Here is a 26,759-nt window from a genome sequence, read left to right on the forward strand (position 1 = left end):
AGGCTAGATAGCTGTCAAACGGGTATCTCATTTGACAACTTGCTTAGGTAAGACATGGGTTACATTATCCTTGTGTCAATGTTCTGCTATGGCAGGGAGCAGCTGCAAATTTGGGGAGTGTTCTTGCAGCAGCCGTTGTTGGACATATGATGTTCAATTTTTATTTATAAGCATTCCCAGTAGTTGGGACAAAGGGTGCTTTTTTTCTCATTGTTGTTAAAACACCAATAATACTCTTAAAGATCTGCGCAATCTGAAAAACCTCAAAGTTTAGCCAGTAGTACAAGTTTATGAGCTCATTTCTAATTCAATGTATACCGTGATTGGAAATAATGTTGATTATAAGGAAGTCCCTGACTGGAGCTAAGTTATCTTGGTTGCAGAATCTTATCTTTTCTCCTGCTTAACCTGCTAATGGTGGACTAGCATGCTTTGGCTTTGGAGTCAGAAGACTGAAGTCCACAAGGTGCTTTTTCTGCAGAGGGCCTTCCTCTTCAAAACTCACTCTGCACCTTGGCCACCAAAATTAACCCCCTTTGCCTTCAGGATCAGTTTAAGTTACATACTTGTTCTGTGAAAGGCTGATTTTTTCATTTTGCCAGATAATATGCTTCTGCAACTAATTTATTGACATGCCACAGAAACACAAAGGTGTTTGTGTTCTGGCTGAAGTTACACACATCATAAAGCTTACCAGCTCATTCTAACGTAAGAAGTGATGCATTTCCATTTTTGTTCAATATGATCTATGTTATTTTCTATTTTTTATTTCATATGCATTAACAGAGATAAAGTATGTGGTTTTCCTCATCTACGTGCCTTTCAGAAGTAGGCTAGAATTGATCACTTGCCCTACATTTTAGTAATCCATGGCCTGCCTTAAAGTCATCTCTGTTTCTTCCTAAGGCAAACTGGGAAGCATTCTGCTGCCCTGCCAGCTTTCTTAAAATGACAAAAGCAGCTGGACCTAATAGTCTTCTGACAGCAATACTGTGTTTGGATGTGTATTGTGCTTTTTATGCTATCCATTTTATAGGCTTTCACTGGTTAAATATCAGTGAATACAGAGGAGCAGATTTTGTGAACCACTAGCAGATGTTCGCTGTTGCTAGTTTTATGAGTCTTGTAGAACAGCAGGAACAGACTATGTGCAAAACATTTTTTTATTGTGATTTTGCCATCTCATACTGTTCTCACAGCGCTGGCTCGGTAATGATATGACAAAGCTTGGGAGGTAAGCTTTGATTGCAGACTAGCTGCTCTTGGGGCCTTCAGAAAGCCAGACCTGTAAAGTGCAGTTTGTTTTCAAAAGCCTGTGGCTGAGACAGATGGGTTAGCTGGAAATATGTCATTTATAATATATTCAAATGCTTGACCTCTTATTCAGGTATTAGTTGTTATGACAAGGATACTGAGTGTTTAAACTGTCGCACAGTTTGTTTTGTTCAGATGTAAGCTGTGATAGCTTTGTGTGAAATGCTAATTTTGGATGAAATTATCATGTTAGCATGATTTATTTGATTTTTGTAACAACCTGTACAGAGGAGAAAATGATCACAAAACAGTTTCGTGGAAAAAGCAAGAGTACTAGAATCTGTAAATTTAAAGTATTTTTTTCAAATAATGCCTTATTTTAAACCTGGCCCATGTTTTGATAGGGAGTATATCGATGTGGTAATTTACTGTCCTCTCTTGAGCTAATAAGTCACTTGGTTGAAACAGGTTTGAGTCGAATACATGTGGGCAGAAGAAGAAATCTTTAATACAGAATCAGCCTTGGTCTGTGATCTGAACAGAAATTAATTATCATGGGCATAGGCAGCATAGGGACGGAGCAAGGCTGACTGTGATAGCAGTAGTTTTACTTTGACTTAGTAACACATCCATCTACAGAGTCCACACCTCTGTCTTTCCTCCATCTCTATTGCCAAAGGATATGTAGCTTATGGGATTTATCTGAGCATACATGTATTAACTGTGACCGTATGCAGAACAGCAACTGTGATAAAAGATTATGCTTAATACTGGAAAGCCAAAGCATGCGAAACATTTGAAATATCGGAACTCAGAGTGTTTTTGCACAACACTAATTCAGCCCTTTTATGTTTCTGCATTAAAATCTGTTATAACACGAATGCAGATTGAAGATGAAATAAGAATAGTACAGACAATCTTAATACAAGCATTAACTAATTCTGCAGTGTTTGATTTTACAACTGTAAGCTATTATTTTGGCATAGATATTTGGATATTTTTTTTGGGGGGGGGTGTTTTGGGGTTTGTTTTTTTTTTTTTTGAAGAGCAAATTGGGGGGAATATAAGCAAAACAAAACAAAACCCAGGAAAAATATATCATTCTCTAGGTAAGGCAGTAGTGAAGGGAATGAGTTGGACAGTTTTCCAGCACAGATACCTGCTGAAGTCATGGAGCAGGCAAAAGCAGGAACCGAGGGTCCTAGTGCAGGCTGTGCAGGAGAACATGATCTGGCACACGAGTTCTTCCGCCCTTTTCTCCCCACTGGCTTTGTGCTAATCTGCTCCCTTTCTCTCCTGATTTAATTTGCTTGCACAGTCCAGCAAGAGGGAATAAACTGAGGCAGATCCTAAGGGGGAGAAACTGGGACAAAAACAGTCAGAAGGGTGTGAGCGGGGAGAAGGGAAGTTAAGATTAATGAAGGAGGCAAGCAGAGACTTCAGTGTTTAAGATGTTAAAGTCTGAGCTATGTGACTGGAAAGAGGGAGACAATACTAGGTAACTTCCACAGATGACACTACAAAACTCTATTTGTAACAAACATTACTTCCTTCTCTACCACACAACCAGAAAACAAGCTTGAAAGAATAAAGTTCAAAAATTCATTAGGTCATAGGTGATAAAATTTGAAAACATCTGTTGCATTAGCTAATTCAGCTCATGCAAGATTGCTCCTTATAATGCAGTTTCTGGTGCATTATCAAATCTAGCACTAAAGCAATTGAAATTAGAACCCCTGAAAAACAGTTTTAATAATTCCATCCTAAGAAATTCTAGGCATTTCTCCACTTTAAGTATTCTCTTTGCTAATTTCTTTTTTACTTCTCCTAATTTGTAGCATTTTTAATCTGTTCAGCAATTGCTATCTATGCAGGTTCTTAGAGTCTTTTTTACTATATACATGCTATTACCACTTCTGCACCAGACACTTAATTGTAGCAAGGCTGATGTACACATCTCTTAACTCTTTCAGGACACATGTCTGAAGACAAAGACTTTGTTTGAGTTTAGGAAGAAATCAGTAAGTTCAGTAAGAACAGGTCCAGAGGATATTGCTGCTTACCATGACTTAGATTCATAGTCTGCCTTCCACTAATTTGTGAATTTTTTTCTCTTCCATTTCCATGTAAATCTTGTTTTTCAGTCTTTAAAGCGAATAAAACTGAATGCAATCCAGTTGCAATAGGAATCAGTTTAGTGATATAATGTTGTCCTATAATGGGTACATCCCAAATAACATTGCACAAAAACTTATGGTAGGTTGCTTGTGCTGAGTGCCCAGTATTCCTTGTATTACCAAATGCAGTCAGTGATATTTCTCACTGCTCACTGTTGCCTTGTGCACAGCCCTTTCCTGCCCTACCGGTGACACCTGAAGCTGCTCAGCTTCTGCCTATGAAGAATATTCTTTCTTTTTTCATAGTACCACAACCATTTTTAGAGGGAGTCTTTACCTCTCTCTTCACTTTTCCCTTTGCAAGCGACCTATCTCTGATTTGGCCTTGTTGCAGCAATAATGCTCTTGAATCTGCAGATTCCTTACGACTTCCGGAAGCTGAAGTTCAAGAATGGGGAGTATGGGAAAGTTCACATTAGCATTATTTCTGCTATTCTTGTTTAGGGTAAAAATAATATCCCATTTCCATGAACATTTCATAAATATACTATTATTATTATATTACTTTGCGTAACAATGCTGTGGTTCTGCTTTCCTAGGATGTAATAAGTTGTTAATATTCTATACATTTTATGGATAAGGGTTTCAGCAGTGCCTGTTTATTCAGCTGAGAATAGCAATTTTGTGGGTGAATAATTTTCGATAGCATTTCCGTTCTCGTGACATTAACCAGGTGCTTGAAGAAGGACTGACTCTATAGTGTGATGTATGTAAGACTTATTCCCAGAGTGATGCCACCAATGTTCATGTTTGCTTTACAGGTTGATGACCAAATGAAGTTGCTTCAGAACTGCTGGAGTGAACTCTTAATTCTAGATCACATTTACCGGCAAGTGGTACACGGGAAAGAAGGCTCCATCCTTCTGGTTACCGGGCAACAAGTGAGTATGTGGGCTCAGAGAAGTATTGATGGCTTTTTAATAATCATTTTCAAAATAGCAGGAGTTTAACTAGGTCAGAAGCACTCCTGTGTTCTCAGAGATTCTCCACAAATAATGTAGATAAAATGGCTTGTGCACTCTGTTCCTAGTCTGCTGATTACAGTTAAACTTATAAAAGCAGATATAATCATAAGCACTTTCCTTTTCAAATATACTTGTATACTTCAGTGATTGAAAAATAGCAGATGAGAAGTGTTTCTCAAGAAGTTGTATTTCCTTGGGGCTAAAATTGTTTCTGACAGGAACAACAACAAAACTCCCAAACCTGAATCTTTATGTCTATGCAATTATAGATTATTTTCCCTTCAGAATTGTAGTTTACTGAAAAGAATCACTAGCTGGGTCAGAAACCTAGAGAACCTGCAGCTACTACCTCAGAAATATCTTACTTTGAGGGAAGTATGCACACGTGTGAGAAACTGGGGAGCTGAGACATGTAATCCCAGGGAAATTATTCAGTCCCTAGGCTATAAATGGAGGTATTGTCTCAGGAGCTGTCTCAGGGTATGCACCCTGCAGTTTTTGCACAGCTTTCCAAGGGTTAATTTCCTACAGGTGTCAGATGCGTAGATTTCCCAAAATCCAGGAACAATAATGTGGCAAATATTAGGAAACCTGTGAGAAAACCCAAAGGAAATAGAAACTTTTGTCTCCCTCATACTTTCCAAAGGACAAAGAACTTGACAGTAAAGTAAGAACCTTTTCCCTAATATTCTTATTCTGGTTTTAACAGAAAAAAAAAATGAGTATCAAAGAGAAGCAAAGTGTGCTTGTACATTACGTTCCTGATTCAAAGTGAAAACAATGGCCTATTGGTATTTAAGTAACCGCAAACTGAACTGCCTCAATTTATACGCACACGGGAAAGAGCTCCTTTTTCTAAGATACATCATTTGTGGCTGCATGTTGTGGAATCTGCTTATAGCTTTAGTTATAATTTTAGAACTGTAGCCATTTCTTACACAGCTACACAGAATTGTATAGGTTGGAAAAGACCTTTAAGACCATCGAGTCTGACCATAAACCTAACACTGCCAGTTCAACACTAAACCATGTCCTCAAGCACCACATCCAAACATCTTCTGAGCACCTCCAGAGATGGTGGCTCCACCACCTCTCTGGGCAGCCTGTTCCAATCCCTGACAACCCTTTCAGCCTAAACCTCCCCGGGTGCAACTTGAGGCCATTTTCTCTTCTCCTATTACTTGTTACTTGGGAGAAGAGACCAACACCCACCTCACTACAACCTCCTTTCAAGTAGTTGTAGAGAGTAATAAGGTCTCCCCTCAGCCTCCTCTTCTCCCGACTAAACAACCCCAGTTCCCTCAATGTCTCCTCATAAGACCTGCTCTCCAGACCCTTCACCAGCTTCGTTGCCCTTCTCTGGACACGCTCCAGCAATGATCAACTTGTCTAAGAAGAGTGGGCAAATTAAAATTCTGGCTATGGAACTGGCTCCCACACCTTTGTGGAAAGTCACTAACCTCTCTGAGATAAAGTTGTATTCCCTAATTATATGAGCAAAGATTAGTTTCATTACTCTTGATTAATATTGGTGCTACTGAGAAAATTACTGATCCCCTTTCCATTTCACTATCTGCAAGACACGGACAATTGTACAACAATTATTGCATTTACCACACAGGGTGCTTGCTTATTCCTTTGTTTATAAAGCTGTAAATATATTGACAGTTTTCTGTTCCTGAGAGAACTGCTAAATTAGTGTCTCAGTGGTTTTGTGATTAGCTATTTTTTAAAGGTACTGAGTGCCTATGTCCCACTGAAATCATTAGAGACATCTAAATACCCTTAAATTCTAGCCATTGTCCCCATATTTTCACAGTAATAATTCTTACCTCATTAGCCTCTTTTATCTTTTCTTGCAAAAAAAAAACCCAGCTGTACGTGATCTCAAGGCAAAGCAGAGCATTTTATCACTGTTGGACAACAGGTAGCAGGATGCTTATTAAATGTACTGCTTGCAAATCATCAGCTGGTTTTGGAGGTTGTATATTTCCAGGCAGAATTATAGTCTCCAACGAAATTAAAACCTGGCTAAATTGGACTGATTGCATCCATTTTCTTTCAACCCAATTTCACTTTCCTATGCCAAAGTTTGTCATTTTGAAGTCAGTGCAAGCACCCCCAGAATTTCCCATAATCTTCTGTACATTCATCTTTGCACTTAAGCTGCTTGGAGAGCAAGGAGTCATATTATGAGAACACCAAACAAGAACACTGCAGTCAGTTCCTTTACTTATGGATGGACTCCTTCCTCTTTCACGCTTGCTAATGGATGGAGAAAATATTTCCATGCGTTCACCACAGCTTCTGCCTGCCAAATAGGGGGACACCAGACCTGAAGTAAATACACAGTCTCTGGCTGCTGTTTTTGAAACCGGAAAGAGTTTGAAATCTACATGTAATGCCACTGTAGTGTTCTGATTTCATTCAGCTCTGGTCACTGTCATCCTAGATTAAAAGCCAGATTGCATACAGGAGTGGGCACAGCTGCATGGACTGCGCCTGCTCTCGCTGGGCTGTGTGTGGCACGTGTGCTCACAGAAAGACCGCTGGTAGTTGAGGTACTGCAGAAATGCTACCGCTATGCCAGTACGCGAGTTGTATGAAATTTGTCATTCAAAAGCATTTACTTTAAAACATCCTCTATCTAAATTATTTTCATGGGTGAAAATCATTCATTGAAGAACCTCTTCTATTTAGATGGACAAAGCTAGGTGAGCTATAAGCAGAAGGTTTAAAATGTCTAGAATTGCCAGAGCCAGAAATCTTAAAATCACAGAATAATCCAGGCTGGAAGAGATTTTGGGGAGTCTCTAGTACAACCCCCTGCTCAAACCAGGTTTCTCAGGGCTTTGTAAACCCCACTGAGGATAGAAACTGCACAACCTCCCTGTGCAGCCAGTGCCACTGCCTGACCATCTTCATGGGGAGAAAGTTTTTCCTTAGTTCAGGCCTAAATCTCTTTTTTTTTTTTTTTTCCAACATACACCCGATGCTGGTCACTGTTCTCCTCCTTGGGCCCTGCTGCAAAGCACAGATCCTGGGAGACCTTGTTAGTAAAGACTGAGGCAAAGTCAACGCTGTACCCTGGTCTGTGTTTGCTGCCACTAAATCACCAGCTGAATCCAGCAGCAGTCACATATTTTCCTTGCTCATCCCGTAACTAGCAATTTGACATCCCTTGCAAGTCTCAACTGTAGCTGAACACTGGCTTTGTTAATATCATCCCTACATGCCTGGACAGCACTTCTAAATTACTTGTTCAGAGCCATTCCTGGCTTCAGCTGCTGTAATACCACCTTTCTACATTGTGGCTCTGTTGTGAGTTACTTGTTTAGGCAAGCTGATCCAATACAACTGCTTCTTTTCCTAAGCGTCAGGATGGACCATCTTGGCAGCATCAGTTCAGTCTGTTGTCATTCTAAGACACAACACCAGTTCAAATGTATTTACGAAAGGACAGTTATGACTGTGTCTGTCTGCTCTGTATTAACTGTAAAATAATTCTGGAAAGCCACACTTCTAGACCCAGGTATTATAAGTCTTTGCTATTGAATTAAATGCTGTATGCTTTCTGGTTGCAGTCCTGATCCTTTCAATTCCTCCAGTAGAGAAATGGAAATAACCATGCCACCATCTCATAAAAATTAATTGATTAAGGTGTGGAAAGCACTCTGACACTTCTGATGAAAAGTGTTGTAGATGTTTTTATTTACTGCTACCGGCAAAGCACTATGAGCAAAATTACAGTCAATCATCTGGCTTTCAAAGATATTAACTTTAAACTGAGGACCTGAGCTAGATAGCCTACTTTATTACCTGAGAGATCATGATTATTGTCACAAGTTAGCAAATTTAAGACCTCAGAAGCCTCACTCCTTGCTTTCCTTAATATATCCCTCCATAAAAGCTACTCATAAACACAGTCCTTTTTACAATCACAATCAAGGGGGAAGCTGTAAGCGGGGAACTTACCACCACTTAATTAGAACATACCTGCTTTCTCCACTTAAGCTGCACAGCCTCTGTTCCTCAGACACAAAAGCCAAACTTCGTCCAGCTCCCCAGGGCCACACCACTGTCAGTTCTGTACTAGGTATCTAAAATGGGCTAGTAGTTAGAAGCACACTCAATAATTTTCAAACGCACTGGCTCAAAATCTGTTACCTTAGGGCATTCCTATCACATTTCCATACATCTGCATTTCCCTCAAGCCACTGGCTTATGAGTTTTACCCAGTGTCAATCCACTGTTCCCACTTCGATGGGGAAAAAGTGCAGTCAGCAACAAAGTAGTAAGCATTGGCCCGTGCACAAAAAAATAAAAAAAAGACTGTGCTTTATTTTATTTTGTTATTTGTTTGGTTGGAGTTTCATAAATGAAGCTCTTTTGTGTGTACGTGTTTCAAGAAAACACTTTTTTTCAGATCGTTACAATTCCTCAGCAGTTCCTCAGAAACGAGTTCCTCCCTATGCTGCACACTTCATTTTCTGCACTAAGTACTGCCCCTCAGCAGTAGCAATTACCATTTCAAAAGGAAATAAAGTAGCACAAATGCATTTTACAACTCTCCAAATTTCATAATAGAAAACAGCTAAGGAGTGATTTGCAATGTGGTGGTTAATTGTAAATCATTGCCAATATGCTCTCCACATGACAAGTTTCATAGGCTTGATATGTGGCATGTAATTTTAACAGACCATTTCTAATTATAGAACTTTAATTCCTCCAACTTGAGTACTTCCCTTTTGTGTCTTCTACACCAGTAATACACTACCAGCTTCCAAGATCCAGCACACACAGGGCAGATACTACAGCTCTGTATGGAGTATCATTGTTCATGCATTTTCATGCAGCAGTTCACACACAGCACATGTATTGCCCAGACACAAGCTGCTCATTTTGTTCATACCTACCTTCAATTCATTGTTTCCAAATCTTCCCTCTGCTGCATTTAGTCAAAGCCTTTCATATTAAAAAGGCCATCCAAAAATGTCCCTAAATCTCAGATTTTTTTGAGATTGTTCAAACTGTTTTAGTTAAAGTCATCACACAAATACATCTTGCCACCTGGATTTGTATTCTAAAGCATAGCACCAGAGAAGAGCATGAGAGAGAACCAGGATCTTGACAATGTTCTCTTTTGAAGCAAATAAAAATTTAACTTCAGTTTAGATCAGAATTTTGTGGCTTGAACCTCTCCCTAGATGGGATACTTTGTAAATCTTTCAGCTGTACCATATTGAAAGGTGATAATGTGTGGCCTGGGGAATTTTCTGTGGCAATGTAATTACTGTTAGACTTACTCATTTGCAAAGAAGGCTTTTACTATCCCAGTGTAGCCATATTTGCTGAGGCCTTTGGAAAATCTGTTTGTCTAGGCGACAGACTTGCAAGTTCAAGGAAAGATCACCTTGCCACTGAAAAGGTTCTCAGGAGGCAGCTGAACTTTTGAACTGTGGGCTACAGATGACTGTATCAAATAGAGAGATCACCGCTGTAGAAGTATCACTGTTGTACAAAAAGTTACAAGAGTGTTAGAGGAAGGAGTGTCTTCAAAGGACAAGAGAAAGGGCTGGCAAAAAAAGTAAATAAGGGAACAGGCTTTTTTGTTCAACCTAAGAAATGACTAAAAATACATACACTAGTCATAGGTGAAGAAATCTAATAGATATCTAATGGAAAGCTATTACTTCTTAGGTTCTTGGAAATTAGTAATATTTTTTTTAATTTTTTTTTTTTTCCATTAGATCTGTGATTGCAGTCAGTGAGGCTTCATAGTTGTAGCTGGCAGAAAAGAGGTATTGGCGTTTGGGGGCCAAATCTAGAAGTCCTTACATAGGCAAACAAACACAGGAATTGATTCAAGGTGGATGCAAATGAGGTCAAGCAATCATTATTCTGCTGTTCAGTGTGGTGTTTGTTGTTTTGTATCCAGGCTTGCACAGTTCCCCACTCTAATGGTTTCTCCCTAAAGGAAAACAAGGTTGTGCTAGTTGTTAAAATGCCTCACACCTTATGAAGATATTATGCTAGTTTTTTGGGGGTAAACTAGATGTTCTTAGTTAAACTAAGTAAACCACATCAAAATTCAGTTATAATCATGATGTGCCCAGTTCAGGTTTGTCCAAATATTCATAAAACATTTTGAGCCTTCCAAGTAGCTAAGGACCTGTGAACAAACTGATCCCAATTTACATCTGCTTTGCTATGTTGCCATGAAACCATTGTAGCACTATGGTTTTAATTCTAAAATTCCAGTTCCAGTAAAAAGTCATGGAGAGGGCACCTGACATGAATCCCTGCACGCCAGAACTGTTCCATTTCCCACATGCTAACTTTGTTGTGTTCATAGGAAACACATTTCTTTTGTATTCTGTACTCATTGCGCCCATAAAGAGAACAAAAGCTATTTGCCTGGAGTCTGGCAGCATTTCTTCAAGGCTGCTAGTCCTCCATACAAGTCCTATACTAGTGAACTAATTTATCCATATAAATTCCTGTCAAGTCCTGTATTTGCTTTTAAGCTTGCCCAACATGAGAGACAAGTTGTTCAGAGACCCAGCTCAAAGAAGAAAGCACCACATCATTCTGTCCCAACCACCCATTGGAGTAGTGATACTGGTGGGATTCAAAGTGAGCATATCCAGGTGGGAAAGGATTTAAAATAGTACAGTAGAAATTTGTATAAGGTAAGAGGGTAAATAAGGGGAAATGAACTTGCATGGCTAAAAGCTCCTGAAGAAAGAGTCTGAGTTAGCACAGTGATGTTACCTAAACATTCACAAAAAATTTCCAGTAATGGTCTGTCTTCCAGTGAAGTTTGTGGATATTCAAACTCAGCAGTGATTACATATCATCTCATCTCTATATAAATAACACAAAGTGCATTGCCACATTTTGGTAAAGAAATGGATTCAGTTGTACTCCAGGTTAGCTATGTTCTGCACATTACTTTAACGTCTTCATAGAAATAATTCAAAGAACCCAATAGCCACCATTACTAGAGTGGAAAATTTAATGGTACTCATTAAAATACCTATCTGCATGAAACGTAACAATACTTCTATTATTATGTGTTTTATAACATAAATATATCTACTATAAATGAATCTATATATGACCAGCTACAGGGCATAGAGTTTTTCCAGTCTTGATGTAGTAGTTTTTCTGAAACTAAGTCAGACAAAGTAAATGCAGTACTTTGGAGTGTTACTATTTGCATATTAAAGCTAATTAGCAAGCACAATAGCATCATCCATGGGGAAAGGCCCACCGGCAACTTAATTCATTATCTTCTATTATTGTGTATCATGTTAAAATGACAAGCATCTTACGCTGTATAAGTCATCACAATTTTAATTAATATGTCCAAACCTGATATAAGCGTATATGCTGGTTTTGTCCATGCTGAGTCCTCCTCATTTCTTGTACATAGATGCCTCTTCAAAGTGATTTTCCATGTTCATTTGCTTAGAAATGTGACACAAATACTGCTTTAAGTGTTTTTAATGAAAGTATTAATTATACAAAAAGCTCAAAATGAGTTTAATAAGCACTGTAGTTGCCACTGAAATATATATTTCAGGAAACAGTGGAATAGTAATTACGGTTGTGATAGTAAATTAACTTGCTTGCTGTATACTGTGCTGAATGCATCCTTCTGAGAGAAAGGCTCATCCACCCACATAGCCATACACTAGAGCCAACTCACAGGCTCTCAGCAGGGCCAGGACTTCAAAACCCAGGGCAGACAATTGCTGGCCACTCCCCAGACTTTCAGTGCAGTTTGTAACCGAGGAGGGGGTGTTGGGGGGAGCAGCCCCCCATCAGCAGCAGCCAGTTGTGCTGGTCGGGGTTGCGCAGAGCAGAGAAGGAGCGGCAGGATGGTCCCTTTGCTGCACCTTTGCCTTTGAGCCCCAAACACACAGTGATCTAATTTATTAAATTAATTATGAAATCAATCTTTCACTAACTTGAACTGCCTTAGTCTGCTAGAACATTTATTTGTTATACAGGTACTGTATACAGCCACAGCAGGGGCTTTATTCCTTATTTGCACAATTCCTGTTCTGGCTGAAAGGAATGTCATTCGGTGACATTGATACCTGATAAGAGCCATAGTTGGTACCTGGTAACAGCCATCAACAAGTAAAATCACTCTAATCCTATATTCTGGAGACTGTTGCAAGTTTGCTAAAGCATTGAAAATGGACGATACAGTTCTACACAGCACTCCACACACCATATGACCCCCACTGTCATATACTACAAATCAAACACAATTTAATTTTAGAAGGAAGGAAGGAACCTGATTCCACCATTAAATGTTAGAGTCCTTTTTGTGGGCACAGAGAGGACTTGATACCAGAGGCCATCACCTGACTGCACCAGAAAGTTTCCATCTGAGCCCAGTGAAAGCAGGGATTTGGCTTCAGGAATCATTCATTATCATGACAAATCATTTGCAAAACAAATAGGCACAAGTTCTCCCTGCATTTCTGCCCTTCAGCCTCAGCATTTATTTAGCCCAGGGTATAGATTCATGTTGTAAAAAACGTTTGTCTTTTGTTCTGCCTCAAACAATATCTCACTGTGTTAAATGAGATCTTCATGTGAGGAGAAAAAACTGGCAGAATTAGTCACTTCCAACTCTCTTACCTCTCTGTTTATCAGTTGAGAAATTATTTGATAGCTGAATATCTAAATGCTGCTGACCTCCAAATACTTTACTATGATGCATTGTTTTAAAGTAGAATTTTCATAAACATTCAGCGCTGGCCTAACTTCCTTTCAGTGACATTAAAGGGATTTGGACTTTAAATCACTCTCAACTGTATCAAGAAAAGGATTTAGAAAAAATACACTATATCGCCATGTCTTTCTGTAGTCCCATTTAAGTTATGACCCTCTTAAGTTATGACTAATACTATCAGGTTTTTTGTTTCTTCTCATGCCCTCTCGCAGAGCCTAGACCTCATCCATCCAGCCCTTACCTCTGCAAGGAAAGGCCAGCAGCAGACTAGGTGGTAACTGTAGGAGGTAGCCTTGAGAAATGCTGAGGAGAGAGGTATGACACAAATGCTGCCTGTCCAAGGGACTTGCGCACATTTTTCTACTTGGGAATCCCAGCTGGAAGTTCCCTCCTAGAGTTAAGCACTAAGCAAATCCTTGCTCTCCAAACCAAGCCAAAAGTACCCCCTTTCTACCCAATACTCATGATCAGAAGATATCCACAAGATATGCCAGATTTACCTGAAGAAACTCGATATTTCTCACTTTCAGAAAGATGCCCCGATCGCCAGACTATAGCCTTATGTATTTCATGCAGCCTTTGAACTGGAGATTTGACCTCAGATTTCCCATATCTTGGTTGCTCCAGCCCCTGGCCTAATAGCAAATCCCACCTTTGATATTTTTGCTGCCTTAAGTAGATGAAAGCCACATAGTCCATAAATCTAAAAAGAGCTGTAGCATGTGCTGGACACACAGCTACTTATCACTGACATGACTTGAGTAGTCCCAGCCATGCCTAGAGGCATTTTGGCACCCAAAGGGCCAGTGGAACATGGAGCTACGAGGACTTTAAGCACAAAGCTCAGCGGCAGCACAGCAGAGGTTTTAAGTATCTAATTTTAGATTTAGGCGCTTCAGTTAGCAAATAGTATACTACAGCACAGCCTACAGTATAACATACATAGCTATGTCCATACTAACCTTAAACATGCCAGTTTAAGCACCAGAATGGCAAGAACCGGCAGCAGTGTAAATCAGTCAGTGCTGTTCTTTCTGCATTGCTTTGGTACCAAGCTAACCCAATTAAGCTTCTTTCAATACTTCTTCATCATTACTACATTCATCATGCAAGATAGCACTGTGTACCCTTACACAAGGAATTCACACCTCCATTTGTCTGTGCAGCTAAACATTTATGCCCAGCATTTTACTTCTGAATTAGGTAATGTGGAAGCTTCACTAAAGCTTCTGTTTTCAAAAATGCCAGCCAACATATCATCTTCAACGTCAGAATCAACTGTGAAACGTAATACTATTAATTGGGAAGCAAGAATAATTTATTTCAGTTGTGGGTTTGATTTTACCAAATTAAATTAATGGTACAATGGAAAGTAAATACTAAGACTTCCGTGTGCAATTAAGAATTTTGCTCAAGGTCCAATCTGTTTTAAGCTTTGTCTTTTAAAAGCATTTTAAATCATGAATTGGAAGGTAAAAGAATTAATACACCTTTTAGTGTCAATTTCTGCATACAGGACCAAGCAAGCAGGACAGCACAGTCTTTGCTATGACCACTTTTTCAGAACAGACGTTAACGGAGGCTTTTTCATGCACAGTTGATTTTGTATAAACTGATTGACACCTTTGGGGGTCGTCTTTCCACTGACTCATAATTTTGCTCACTCTTGAAAAAAGCCTTCTGCACACCCAGTATTCTCTAGTTAAAGCTGAAAATTCAACTCATCATATTTACACAATAAAAAAAAAATCTATTCTGCGTTGTTTTTAATTGCAAATCCTACTCAAGGGACCAATTCTCCTGCTTAGGAGGCAGCCCTGTGCCTTCTACTAGAGAACCAACTGCAGTCAATTATGGTAATGAAATGTCAATAAATATAAAAATTTAATACAGCCTGCTCTTGGTGAGTGGCAGATGAGGACTTGCCTCCCAGACAAATTTGCTGGTGCTGCAACTATTAAATGCACCTGAAAGAGTAGCAGGTTGCCTGAGAGCTCTCCAGTAGAGGGATGGTGGGAGATCCGGGCATCTACTGGGTTTTTCCATTATGGCATAATCGCTGCACTAAGGCCACTGATATTCTTGACATCCAGACATCTTAACTTCTTATTATGAAGTGAATAGCATATTTCCCCCACAATCTGGAACCTCAGTGAGGGATTTTGAGCTTTTTTTCCCCCTTGACAATTACAAAAGGGAAATTAAGTTGTGAAAGTTTATATTTATATGTGACTAGTTTCTCAATATGAAGTAACTGAACCATGTCGCTATATTAAACTGCTCTTTGAGTAAAAGTACTTGAGGTATGGTACTTTTTTTTCTTATTATTTATATAAGTATATATACACTAATGTATAAAGAACTATGTATATGTGCAGAGAGAGAGAGAAATAACAGATGAACTATAAACTAGTTTATGAAAGATGGTTTGGCTGGGATTTCCAAAGACTAGATCTTAGTTTTGCCACAGATTTATTTTGCCCTGAGTAAGCGGTTTAATATCACTACTTCAGTTTTCCCAGGTGTAAAAGAGAGCAATAAAACCTGCCTCACAGGGTACTTAAGCATAATCCATTGACTTAATTGAAATATAAGCACAAGTTTAAATGCTTTACAGAGTTGGAGCAGTGTTATTCTTAACATCACTAGAAAAAGTGTAACTTCATTTTTCTTGTACAGTTACCTTCAATCAATGTCTTGGGAGCACTAAGAGTACATATAAATAAAATGTCTTATCAAAAGTCAGTAACTTATTGATTATAATAAGGTCATCACTAGGAGAAGTCATTTTCAGTTCCTTTCAATCATCTATCTATCTTACCTAGCTGAAATTTTGTCAAGTTCAAAGTCTTTCAGTTTTTTTCATGCAAAATCAATTCACAGGTTTTAAAATAAAAATAAAAAACCCCACATATTCCAAAATACATGTTCCTTAACAGTTATTAAAAACCAGATTTTAAGGGATCAGTGCCTGGAAAAACAAAATTTTACAGTATTGGTCTGTTTCCTCTGATGATACCTGGTTGTTCATTATTAACTACTTCATTATGGGAGACCTTAAAGATGGGATTAGAGCACCGATACCTTTAAACACATCATTAACCCAAAGTGTGCACTTACCATTGTGCTTAGTCTTAGTTTAGAGCTGGACTTCAGTTATGTGTGCTTACATGAGGTATGGTTAGTAATTTCCCTGTTGTTATGGAGGCTCCTAAAAGAGAAAGGCGTTTTTAATATTAGAGCAGCCAGGCAAGAAAAGAATTTTTTTAAAAGCGTCAATAACCCATTTAGATCTCAGCCAGGTGGCCAGGAGCAGTTCAATACAGGAGCAAGCAACACACCTGGCCATTTTCATGGGACAGTGGCACTTTGTAGGGGATATGTAACACACACTGATGAGAACAGGGCTGAGCTGAAGGCATTTCAGCTGAAGCAGTTGCTCGGATCACCCTGGTACACCAGCTACGCCCTGCTCCACGCTGCTCTCTCTGCACTGGAGCTGCCCAGTCTCACAGCCACCAGCACTGTCTCAGAGCCAGTTCACCCCAGCCCCCACGTTTCATCTTCGCATCACGGCATTTCCGTAGGCTGCAGTACCCAAACACTTCTCCACTGGTCACCGTCCTATGACAAAGCAAGCACATCTTCAGAGTGGCCGAGGCTGGTACAGCTATCTGCATGGGAACATCCCCTTAATGGGACTAGCATTAGCCAGAAAAGTTTCAGCGTGCAAGCAGTGGGGAAGTTGTCCAAGGTTCAAGGATTGCACAGGGGTGTCAGCTATGACAGGCTTTAAGAATACTTTGCTTGTGAATATTACCTTTTTTTAATATGGTGTATTAATTCCAGCTTTCCATTGGATCTCTATATACAAGTGTTACGTAGGAAAGCTCATAGACAGGTCAGCCTCCCCTGGAAACAAATGGGCATCACAAGGGCAGCAGACCCCCAGAGCAGTCCTGCTTTTTTCAGTGCCCAGAGAAAGTAATTTCGTGCCTTGTGGTTGCTGCTCGGGACAATGCAAGTGCAGCTGTGTCACACACCTGCCTGCTCCTCCTCCGCTAGCAGCGGAGGACTCGCCAGAACAAGTCAGTTGGAACCAACTCCAACAAATACCAGGACTTTGTGTAGCTAAGGAGAACAGAAACCACCCACACAATACTTCTGTTTCCTGTGGGAATACACCGACATTTCTGGGCTTGAATAGATGTTTCTGGCCAAGTTATGGACACTGGACCATTTCCCATGAATGCCATTATGTCCCTCTGGACTAATACACCCAGCATAGGTGCAAGGCTCATTTCACCAGTCTTTCTTCGCAGGATCATACAATTACAAGTAGAACATGAGACACCAAGTGAATCAAACAGACTGATATGGAGCACAGCTACCAGTGTCATGAGCAGTTGTCATATATAAAGGTTCTAAAAAAAACCTAATACAGACAAACCAGCATTCACACTGATGTGACACACCATTAAGATACATGGTTTAATAATATTTTCAGTATGTACCATTGTACTAAAATAGGTTTGTATGTAAAATCATCTTGACTTGGTAACATCATTAAATCGAGAGTGATTCTTTTATCCAGGAGTATCCCAGTTGTATATGACTGCTTAAAATGTTCTGAAGCAGTTCTGTGGGCGTGACATCCAGACAGAAATACAATTCTCTTTTACAGGTGGATTATTCCATAATAGCATCCCAAGCTGGAGCTACCCTCAACAATCTTATGAGCCACGCACAAGAACTAGTAGCAAAGCTTCGTTCCCTGCAGTTTGATCTGCGAGAATTTGTATGTCTCAAATTCCTGGTGCTGTTTAGTTTAGGTAGGTACACTCTACTCTTCATACCTGACATAAGTGTGTTGGTTTTTTTTCTTAAAAAAATGAAAATATATTGCTTTTCTTAATTTTTTCCTGAAAAACATGATTTTGAAATATATTTAATGAGGTTCAGAGTAATCCAAGGATTAGTTTTTAATTATCACTTGCAGGAAGAGTATGTATAAAAATTAAAAATGGGTTTCTGTGGAAATGGCTCCTAAATCCTCTGGAATTACAAGCTTTCTGTATGTGATTGCTGAATATTCCAGAACAAGGATAACCTTCTATTAGAAATTCTAGAGAACAGTGGGTAATACAGATTACCATGTATATCGAATATAGTTATGTAAAGCAGATGGAGCAGGGATATGGTTGGAATATCCCTCTTTTTCAAAGGCATCTGTGGTAAGTATATACAATCTTCCTTGCATATGATGGCTGTCACATCGTGACCCATAAATCAGGAATGTATCTCATAGTTTTTAAAAAGTGAAAGGAACTCTTAAAGTGCAAATTAATGATAATAGCTTTATGACAGAGCTGGCTTGGAAATAACCTTTAAAGGGAAGATTGTTTTGTATGAGTGGAGAGGACACAGAATGGGAAAGATACCTATGCAAGACAAATTAGTTAAACCAGTGCCCTCCAATGAATCAGTCAAGAAAAATCACCAGTGCCAGGAATAAAAAAAGGCTTAGGGAGATGGATTCCTATTGACTTCATAGGAACAAATTTTTCAGGTGTGCGCTCTGTTGACTTAATAAAGCTGGTCTAAATAAACTCTGGCCAAGTGAATTTTTATTTACTGGCAGACAGTTGAAAGGAGAGACTTAAAAACATAAATAAGGTCAGATCCAGCCATACCTCCATAGCCAAACCTCCCGTTTTACTCAAAAGGTATTTTGTCTACAATGAAAGCGATCAGTTGAGCCAAGCACAGCAATGAAAGTAATATCAGCAGCGGTGCCATTTAATAATGTTTTTCTTTAATTTTCAGGTTTGGGGTTTTTTTTAATTCTATAAAGGAAAAAAATTCTACAAATAAGTTATTATAATACAGTTGCAATTAGACTAAAGGGAACAGGTTTTGTTACACTGTAAAGCATTCATTACTGTCTTAAATATGTCCCTCCATGTGGCGTTTATAGAATTTGAACCTGCTTTGGAGAATTTTACATGAAGCTCTCTTTAAATACAGGGTGCATAAAAGAACACATACTTCAGCCGTATAGGACACAGAACACACAGAAAAAAATTAAGAATTATTTTAAAAATTAGAATGATGCTAACAGAATCAACTGTTATGAAGTTTGTGCATTCTGATTCCTAGTAAGAGATGGTGGATTTCCCTGGTAACTATTAACACTTTGTATTCAGGGCTTTGTTGCTTTCCACGTCTTAGATTCAGAGAAGGAAAAGCAAACCAACTGTTGCAGAAATTATGTTTTATGAATTAATCTGATGAATAACAAGAATTCAGATTTCCTAATTCCTAGTAAGTAGATTTTTCAGTCATTAGACAGTGGCACAGAAACATCTAAAGAGCTTATAGCTTTCCTCTGGTAAAATATTTAGAGACTTCATCTCAGTTCAGTGATATGTTAAATTAGCTGAATAAGTGAAGTACATTTGGAAAATTCTGACTTTTAGGTGGCCTTTTTGTTTGACTGCTTTCATTGGCTCTTCTAGTACTTTGCATTGATTTAGGAATCATTCTTACACCTTTAGCTCTTCTAAGTCTGCCAGGTGGTAGCTCAACTTCTGAAGAAGTTGGTCAGGAATACCTTGCAAGCTTGTACCAAGCCACATTATCCAGTTTTTCTCTTATTTATGCTACAATAAAAACAACTAATTTTGCTGCTAATAGGAGCCTTGTAGTCACACCATTTGCGCATAAAAGTGATGTAGCTAAGAAAGGTTCAACACATTTGAAACAGATCAGTTCATTATTTAGCATGCTAAATTATTTAGATGTTTTTCTGCAAAGCGTAAAAGGTAAAGATGTCACCATTTGACCCACAGGACTGAAGCAAATACTTAATGAGAATGATGACAAAAATGAAATTAAAAACACAGATACCCTTTCCAGCTAGGTACTTAAGTTTGTGCCTAAAAATATGAATGAATCGTCTGGCTAAAGTTAATAAGGTGCCTCACATCCTAAAAGAGAGTCAGGTTTGTGAAGACATTGAAGTGCCTGACAACGCTAGTAGGCATTCAGCAGGGCTGTCAAAACTAGCTAAGCATAAAATTCTACATAAGTAACTGGGAGCAATTATTGTACCTAACTATCTAGGTGCATTTGACACATATCTACATCTCTTAGGCATCTCAACAAAAAAAGGGGTCTTAATGCCAAAAACATATCACTTAATCAAAAACATATTTCAAAAACCTCAGCTGGCTTTTGTTGAAAATCTGGTCCTGTAATGTTTAATGGAATAAAAAGCACTTCAAGACATACCAGCCTTTTTACATTTCTAAGGATCTTCACACCACAGTGTTAACCAAACCAATAAAACCTTATGCTATTGTTATTTTCTATAGTGCTTGATGAAAAATAAATGTCTAATATAAAGCCCCTCAAAGGCAACACAAAGTCAATAATCCACAGAATTAATTTATTGAGAAAAAGGTGTTTGTTTTTTATAACCATACAGATAGGAGGCTGTCTTGTAAAGCTGTTTGTTATTCATGGCTGTACCGTATTGTCTGTCTCTTCACAAGATGGCAATCTCCTTCAGGGCAAAGAACTTTGCCTCTGCCTTTTGTCCTAACATTTCAGAAGTGATTATTTTAGTAAACTAACAGTAAAATAGTGTACAAAACCCAAAGCACTTAAAATAATTTTTCAAAACACAATTAAATCATATCAGTTTTGCTTGCTGGATTTTAAATGAGAGACATAATTGTTCATTATCTACTTGTCAAAGGTTCCAAAGGGTCTATACAGGAAAATGCTTTGATTGATGGTAGCATTAAAGAATATGCTGTTGAAGCTCACACAGATGCATATTTATAGTAGCCTTTGTGGCTAGCCGTGCACAGCTCTTCCTGCAGTCATACTGCATATACCCAGGCACAAGAGCTCAGCTCCTTTCTCCAGTGGGCCATCTAGTTTGCCTGTGCCTATCTGAGCAAGATTGCCAAGTACATAATGACACAGTTGACTCAGCAATTGTTTAATAAGCCAGAATAGTTTGGTAACTAGTTTCTTAAGTGTGACATCTCTTTAGTTTAGTTCTATATAATATAAGTAGTTAGGTAACTTTTAAATTCCCTCTATCAGTTATAAAAAGCAAGTGTCCTTACAGCTAGGTAGTTCTTACCTCTCTGTACATAAAAGTCTCTTTTCCTGTCCACGGATCTTCCCCCTTCAGTGATCACCTGTCTAACCTCGGTGGTTCCTTCATGCCATCCTTCAGTCCAGTCACTGCCAGTCTCCAGAGAAGAGCAAGACTATCACACCTGGACTGCTGGTCTCGGCAGATAACCAGTTCAGCTGAATCAGTCTTTCAGCTCTTGTGCTCCCACAAGTTAAAAAGTCAGAGAACAAATCAGTCCTTACAGCCAGCATAATTATCACAATCACACTGGAGATTACCATCTTGTGCATGGTTTGGACTCAGCTGTATTTTAGATCAACAAGAGCCTTGACTCATAAAGACATGAAAGCACCAGCAGAGACCCCTTATTTCACAGCTTCACTGCATCAGTCAATTACTCTGTCAAGACATAGGAAGTTTGGACTAAATTTAAATTCCATCACATTACTCTGATCCACTTTCATGATCTATAGATCTACTACACTAGTCCATCAGGGTTCCCTTAAAGAATCACAGTCTTTCTGTGAGTCGGTCCTCTGTGGCAATTCCCTCACTGCAAACCTCCTCACTACACATAAACAAATGTATGTTGCTTTCCTCTCCCACTGCCCACCAGAACAGCATTACACGAATCAACCAGTCTAACTGACAACAGTGATCATAGTAAAGCAAAAAGAAACAGGTCTTGTGATCAAAACTGGTATAACTGCTATGCCATCTTCTAGTCACTTCTTCCCCTACTTGATCTGTGATGGACATGTCTGAATTCTCTACCAACATCTGTCTTTGCTGCAAATTATACACTAGATGCCGACTGAATGTTTTATTTGAAGACGAGCTGGACTTGCCAAAGCATTTTATTGCAAAGGAGCAATCCATCCATCGGCATGATTTATTTGAAAGAATTCTTCTGTTTAGGTGGCCTAGAAATAGTCCTTTCTGGTATCAATCTCCATTTCAATTATCCTGAGCTATTAGCTTGCTTTGAGGTAAATCAGGACACCACTTCTGATAACAATTATCCTTACCAACCTTTCTTTCACTGAGGTTTACATCATATTTGCAAACTCCAAAACGTGCCTGTTTTGTGGGGGCATCATTCCTGTGTTTTCACATAAAGAGGTATTCTCCCCTTAATTTCAACTAAGGGAGTGAAGGTAATAACATACCAAACCACAACTTAACTCAGGTATGTCAGCCAATTTTTTTTCCCCACAATCTCAAGAGATGCTGTTAAAAAAATCAGTAGCCCAAGAGATATGCAAACCTGGATTTTCTTGCCTACTTTGTTGCATTTGACAGGCTTTTTTCAAGGAAAAAGAGTCAAGACAGAGCCGTAACAACTCAGCAACTGTAATCGCACAGGTGATGGAAAGTTAGTGACCAGGCACATGCTACAAAACTGGAAAAGAAGAAGGAAATCTTTGACAGACCTAAGTGTTAAACCTACTTCTAATACTACATCCGCAGGTTTTATCTTTATGAACTCATGTCTAAAACATGGAAAGAGTACATCTGTGAAAGATGCTGATCACATAGTTGCATAGCTATTTATCAAATTTACCACTAAATGAGAATAAACATATTTGGCTTTCCCAAAGCTAGCCAAATTGAGAGTAATGCAATCTCCTTATCCTAATCCCAGAGTAATAATACACCTAATTTTTCTGTAGCGTATCATCAGTATAGCCCACAGCACACTTATCAAAAAGTGGGCCTAAAGATAAACAAAAAATGGTTTATTTGTTTTTAATAATTGCTGGTTTGAATGAAGATACACTACAGATTGAAAAAGCAAATGTGTGTCAGTTTGAATTTGAGTTTGAATAATTTCTTTGAATCTTCATTACCAAATTTGAAATTAGTTTGGAAACTCCCTTCTTTCTTTGTCATAAATCAGAATTAGAAATTAAAAAAAAAACCAAACACCCATATGTGCTGTTGAATTCTCTAATTCTGGAGCTGAAATAGATTGGCCCCTGCTGGGGTGAAATTTTGGCCTCGCTAAAACCAAAGAGAATTTTGCACTGTTTTTACTGGAGCCAAAATTTGTCTCACTGTTTCTTTGATTTTCCTCCTACCAAAGAGTAAAGTTCAGATCAATTTCTCAGCAATTAAATTTGCTAAATGTCTACATTTAAACAATGTTTGAAGAACCAAATGAGTGCCTTCATAGGGTACTTCCTGTCATGTTCTGCCGTAACAGATCTCTTCATTTTACCATCCAGTCACTTTACAGGCTGGTCACTTAACCTGAAATCAGCCATTGTTTTCTCTTTACCAAAACTTCCCATTTGTCCTGCTAGTTTTTATTATCTGAACTCAGCAAGGATGATTTGTCAAACCTCCCATCAGAGCAGTTTGTAAAGTGAAATGCCAATAAGAAGAAAGTTAGACATCATTTGACCCATGTCCAGGCACTCGCCTGCCTGTGGAGCGAAATACTAGACTAGGCAGCAGCTGACTGGTACTGCTCCCTTATCATTGTCAGGACACAGATAAATGTACTTCATTTAAGAAATGAAGGCTTTATCAATGGACAAATAATTGCAGAGCCACTATTGATCTCACATCTCACTTAACATGAGACAAGAGAGTCCTGTAGAAATGGTAAACATTTAATCGCTGTGGATGGCAAACAATGGACTCTTGCTTAAAAAAAAAAAAACAGAACTCAGTTTTCAAACAAACCACAGCCTTACTTAAGGGTTCAACAGAAATCTATCCAGATCTGCAATGCTCCATTCCCATTTCTGTTGAATAATAGGAATATTAGCAAATTGATCTTTCCTTGCTTTTAGTCTCTCTAAAATATCAGAGCTGAGATGGGAGTTGGTATTGGAGGGACTGGGCTTCACCATTTGCACTTTTGGAACAGAAATCTGCCTGTTAAGGTCTTCACTGCAGATGAAACAGGCTGAAATGAAGCGTTTTAAAGGTTGGACTAGATGATCCCTGAGGTCCCTTCCAATCTGTGATTCTGTGATTTTTGAGGCAGACTCTACCCTCACCATTCACAGGACTAGAAGGAGCTTCCTGCAAGGAGCACAAAGCCTACCTGTGCTCTGTTTCACCTGATTCCAGTAACTCACATCAATGCAGTTATGAAACACTCTGGAGCTGAAAAAAAAAACAACAACATCCATCTCCCCCCTCCCCCCCATTTTAAATTAGCTATTTTACTTTTTAATATACTTCATGTAACACCATTGGTCTACCAGATTTACAGACTAGCCAGCATCTGTACCTCAGTCTGCAATCTAAATATACGGAAAAGATAGGAAAAAATGCAGCAGCAAACAATGATGAAACATGGGGATGTACATATTTTCACTTCCACAGTTTTTGCTGAGGGTTTAATTTGGGATATCATGTTTGGAGATAGGAAAATAAGTGTCTAAGTATCAACTGGAAGTAATTTAACAATGAATATTGATTAAATTTTGATAGTATTTCTTATGCTTAAGGGCACACAAACAAAAAGAATAGGAGAATGAAATTAAGGAATTAGTGAGGCAGGAGGTTTTGTCAGACCAAAAGGAAAACACAAGTCTGGAAAATTAGACAAGAACCAATTCATGCCGGATTATAGACATCTAAGTGTAATACAGACATAAAGGTGTAACCTAGCAAATTTTGGCATGTAGATTTTTATTGCAGCCTTCCTAATAATCACATCATACTTTCAACAAATATGGATCTACCTTTTACACTCTCTGTTTAAAAGGACTGCACTAGCTCTTCAAAGCACAGTCCACTAGACACAGAAACTTACTAAGAACAAGAATATTAGCCAGAAAGGTTCTTCCTCCCATCTTTCTGATATTTTAGTATCAGAACAAAACTAATTAAACTAGCACACAACTGGTCCAAAACACAAGAGTTTGTTCTTGAACACAGCATATTATCCAGCTCAGGCACCCCTTGCTCCAAGATGTGATGTAGAGGATGCTTAAAGTTTTTGTGGTTACCAAAGTCACCTAGAGAACTTAACAGAAGGAAAATCCATTGAAAGCTATGTAATACAAAAAAAAAATATGCTAGTTTTGGGTGTTGCTAACCTCCAGCTGCTGGAGCCTGAGTGACTGCTCCTGGGCAGTATCACTCCATGCTTTTAGTCTTCTTACACTGTTTCCTAGGGCATCTGGTCTTGGTCACTGTCAAAGATGGGACAGTGGGTTAGATGATCCAGAGTGCCAGCATGGCCATTCTCATGCCCTCAATGGGTAGGTGTGAGCCATTTGTAGTTTTCGGGTACTGTGTTCTCCTTCCTGTAAAATTGACCTGGTAGTTCTTTGGCAGGATACCAAAAAGCTCACAGATAATGCTACTGTGTCCTCATTAAGCACCTTCAGCCCCAGGATCTGAAGTAGGTGCTGTGAATTTAAAGCAAAAAGTATCACATGACAGTCTTCCTCGGCAAGCCTGTGCAAGCCGGTAATGGAGCACTTATCCATGGACAGACTTGTCATCACAAATGTGTTCACTTCCTGCTCGCAGTGACAAACAGTACTTAGGGTTTAATGCAGTTGTCTTCAAAATGGTCACTAGCCATTTTTATTTTTGGTAGTTTGTTAATATCCAACTACTTTTACACCTGTTTTTTAACATATATATTATTTATAAGACACAATTATAACTGGCCTGTTATTATGAAGTGGTTTTATAAAATCCATTGGCAGTTTTCTTATATTCGTCCATTCTGTTACCCAAGTGTACTCGTAAGATTACACCTGGTAAACACCAGTAAGTGAGCAGTCAAGGGGTTCTGTATGATTAGCATTCAGCCAGGGCTTTCAGGCTTCCCCCATTACATTTGAATTCAGAAAAATACTTACTGCACACTTGTCAAATTCAGGCTCATAGCTCAACCCTAACGTCTAACTACAGTAAGCACTGGAGGATAATACTGGCAAAGAAACATTTCCTAAACTTTATGTAATCATTTGGAATTCAGGAAGGATCGATTAGTATTCAGGAGAGGTGACTGCTCAATATTTATACCACAGAGACTTGGCAGAAGCAAATAATGGTACATAAAGCTGATGCTTGTCTTAATTAAATGGAGTATAATAGGTGTTGGGGATTTTTTTTTCATAGTGAAGAGAGCAGTTTAGCAATGACCAGATATAACTCATTCTGAAGTTCAGAGTTTAAAACTAATCAATATGTATTTATAACAAGGGAGGGACCGAATATAATTTATTATTAGCTGACAGCCGACTAATAGATAAAAACAAGATTTATTTAAGTAAGTTTTTTCCACATACTAATTTCTGACAAAATATTTGCCCCCTTTGATTCTTAATTATTTTTTGCTATACTAACAGTATTTCAAAAAGACTTTTTGAAATGAATGTCTCATCTGTAGATACGCTGGGAATGCAACCAGTGAACACAGAATGAGACATCTAGGTAGGACAGTACTTTCCCTGTGACAAACTTCTTAATAG

General features: G+C 38.7%; 1 protein-coding gene across 3 annotated transcripts in view; it reads left to right on the top strand.

The window, feature by feature from the left end:
- The window catches only part of NR5A2 (nuclear receptor subfamily 5 group A member 2), a 98,712-nt gene that overhangs the window by 50,183 nt on the left and 21,770 nt on the right, over window positions 1-26,759 (top strand). For all 3 annotated transcript variants that reach the window (XM_064454776.1, XM_064454775.1, XM_064454777.1), the window contains 2 exons: window positions 4,193-4,312; window positions 17,836-17,983. In XM_064454776.1, the coding sequence (XP_064310846.1) occupies window positions 4,193-4,312; window positions 17,836-17,983 (268 nt within the window). The remainder of the gene's footprint in view (window positions 1-4,192; window positions 4,313-17,835; window positions 17,984-26,759) is intronic.

Source organism: Phalacrocorax carbo, chromosome 6 (assembly GCF_963921805.1).
Source record: "Phalacrocorax carbo chromosome 6, bPhaCar2.1, whole genome shotgun sequence".
NCBI classification, from domain to species: domain Eukaryota; kingdom Metazoa; phylum Chordata; class Aves; order Suliformes; family Phalacrocoracidae; genus Phalacrocorax; species Phalacrocorax carbo.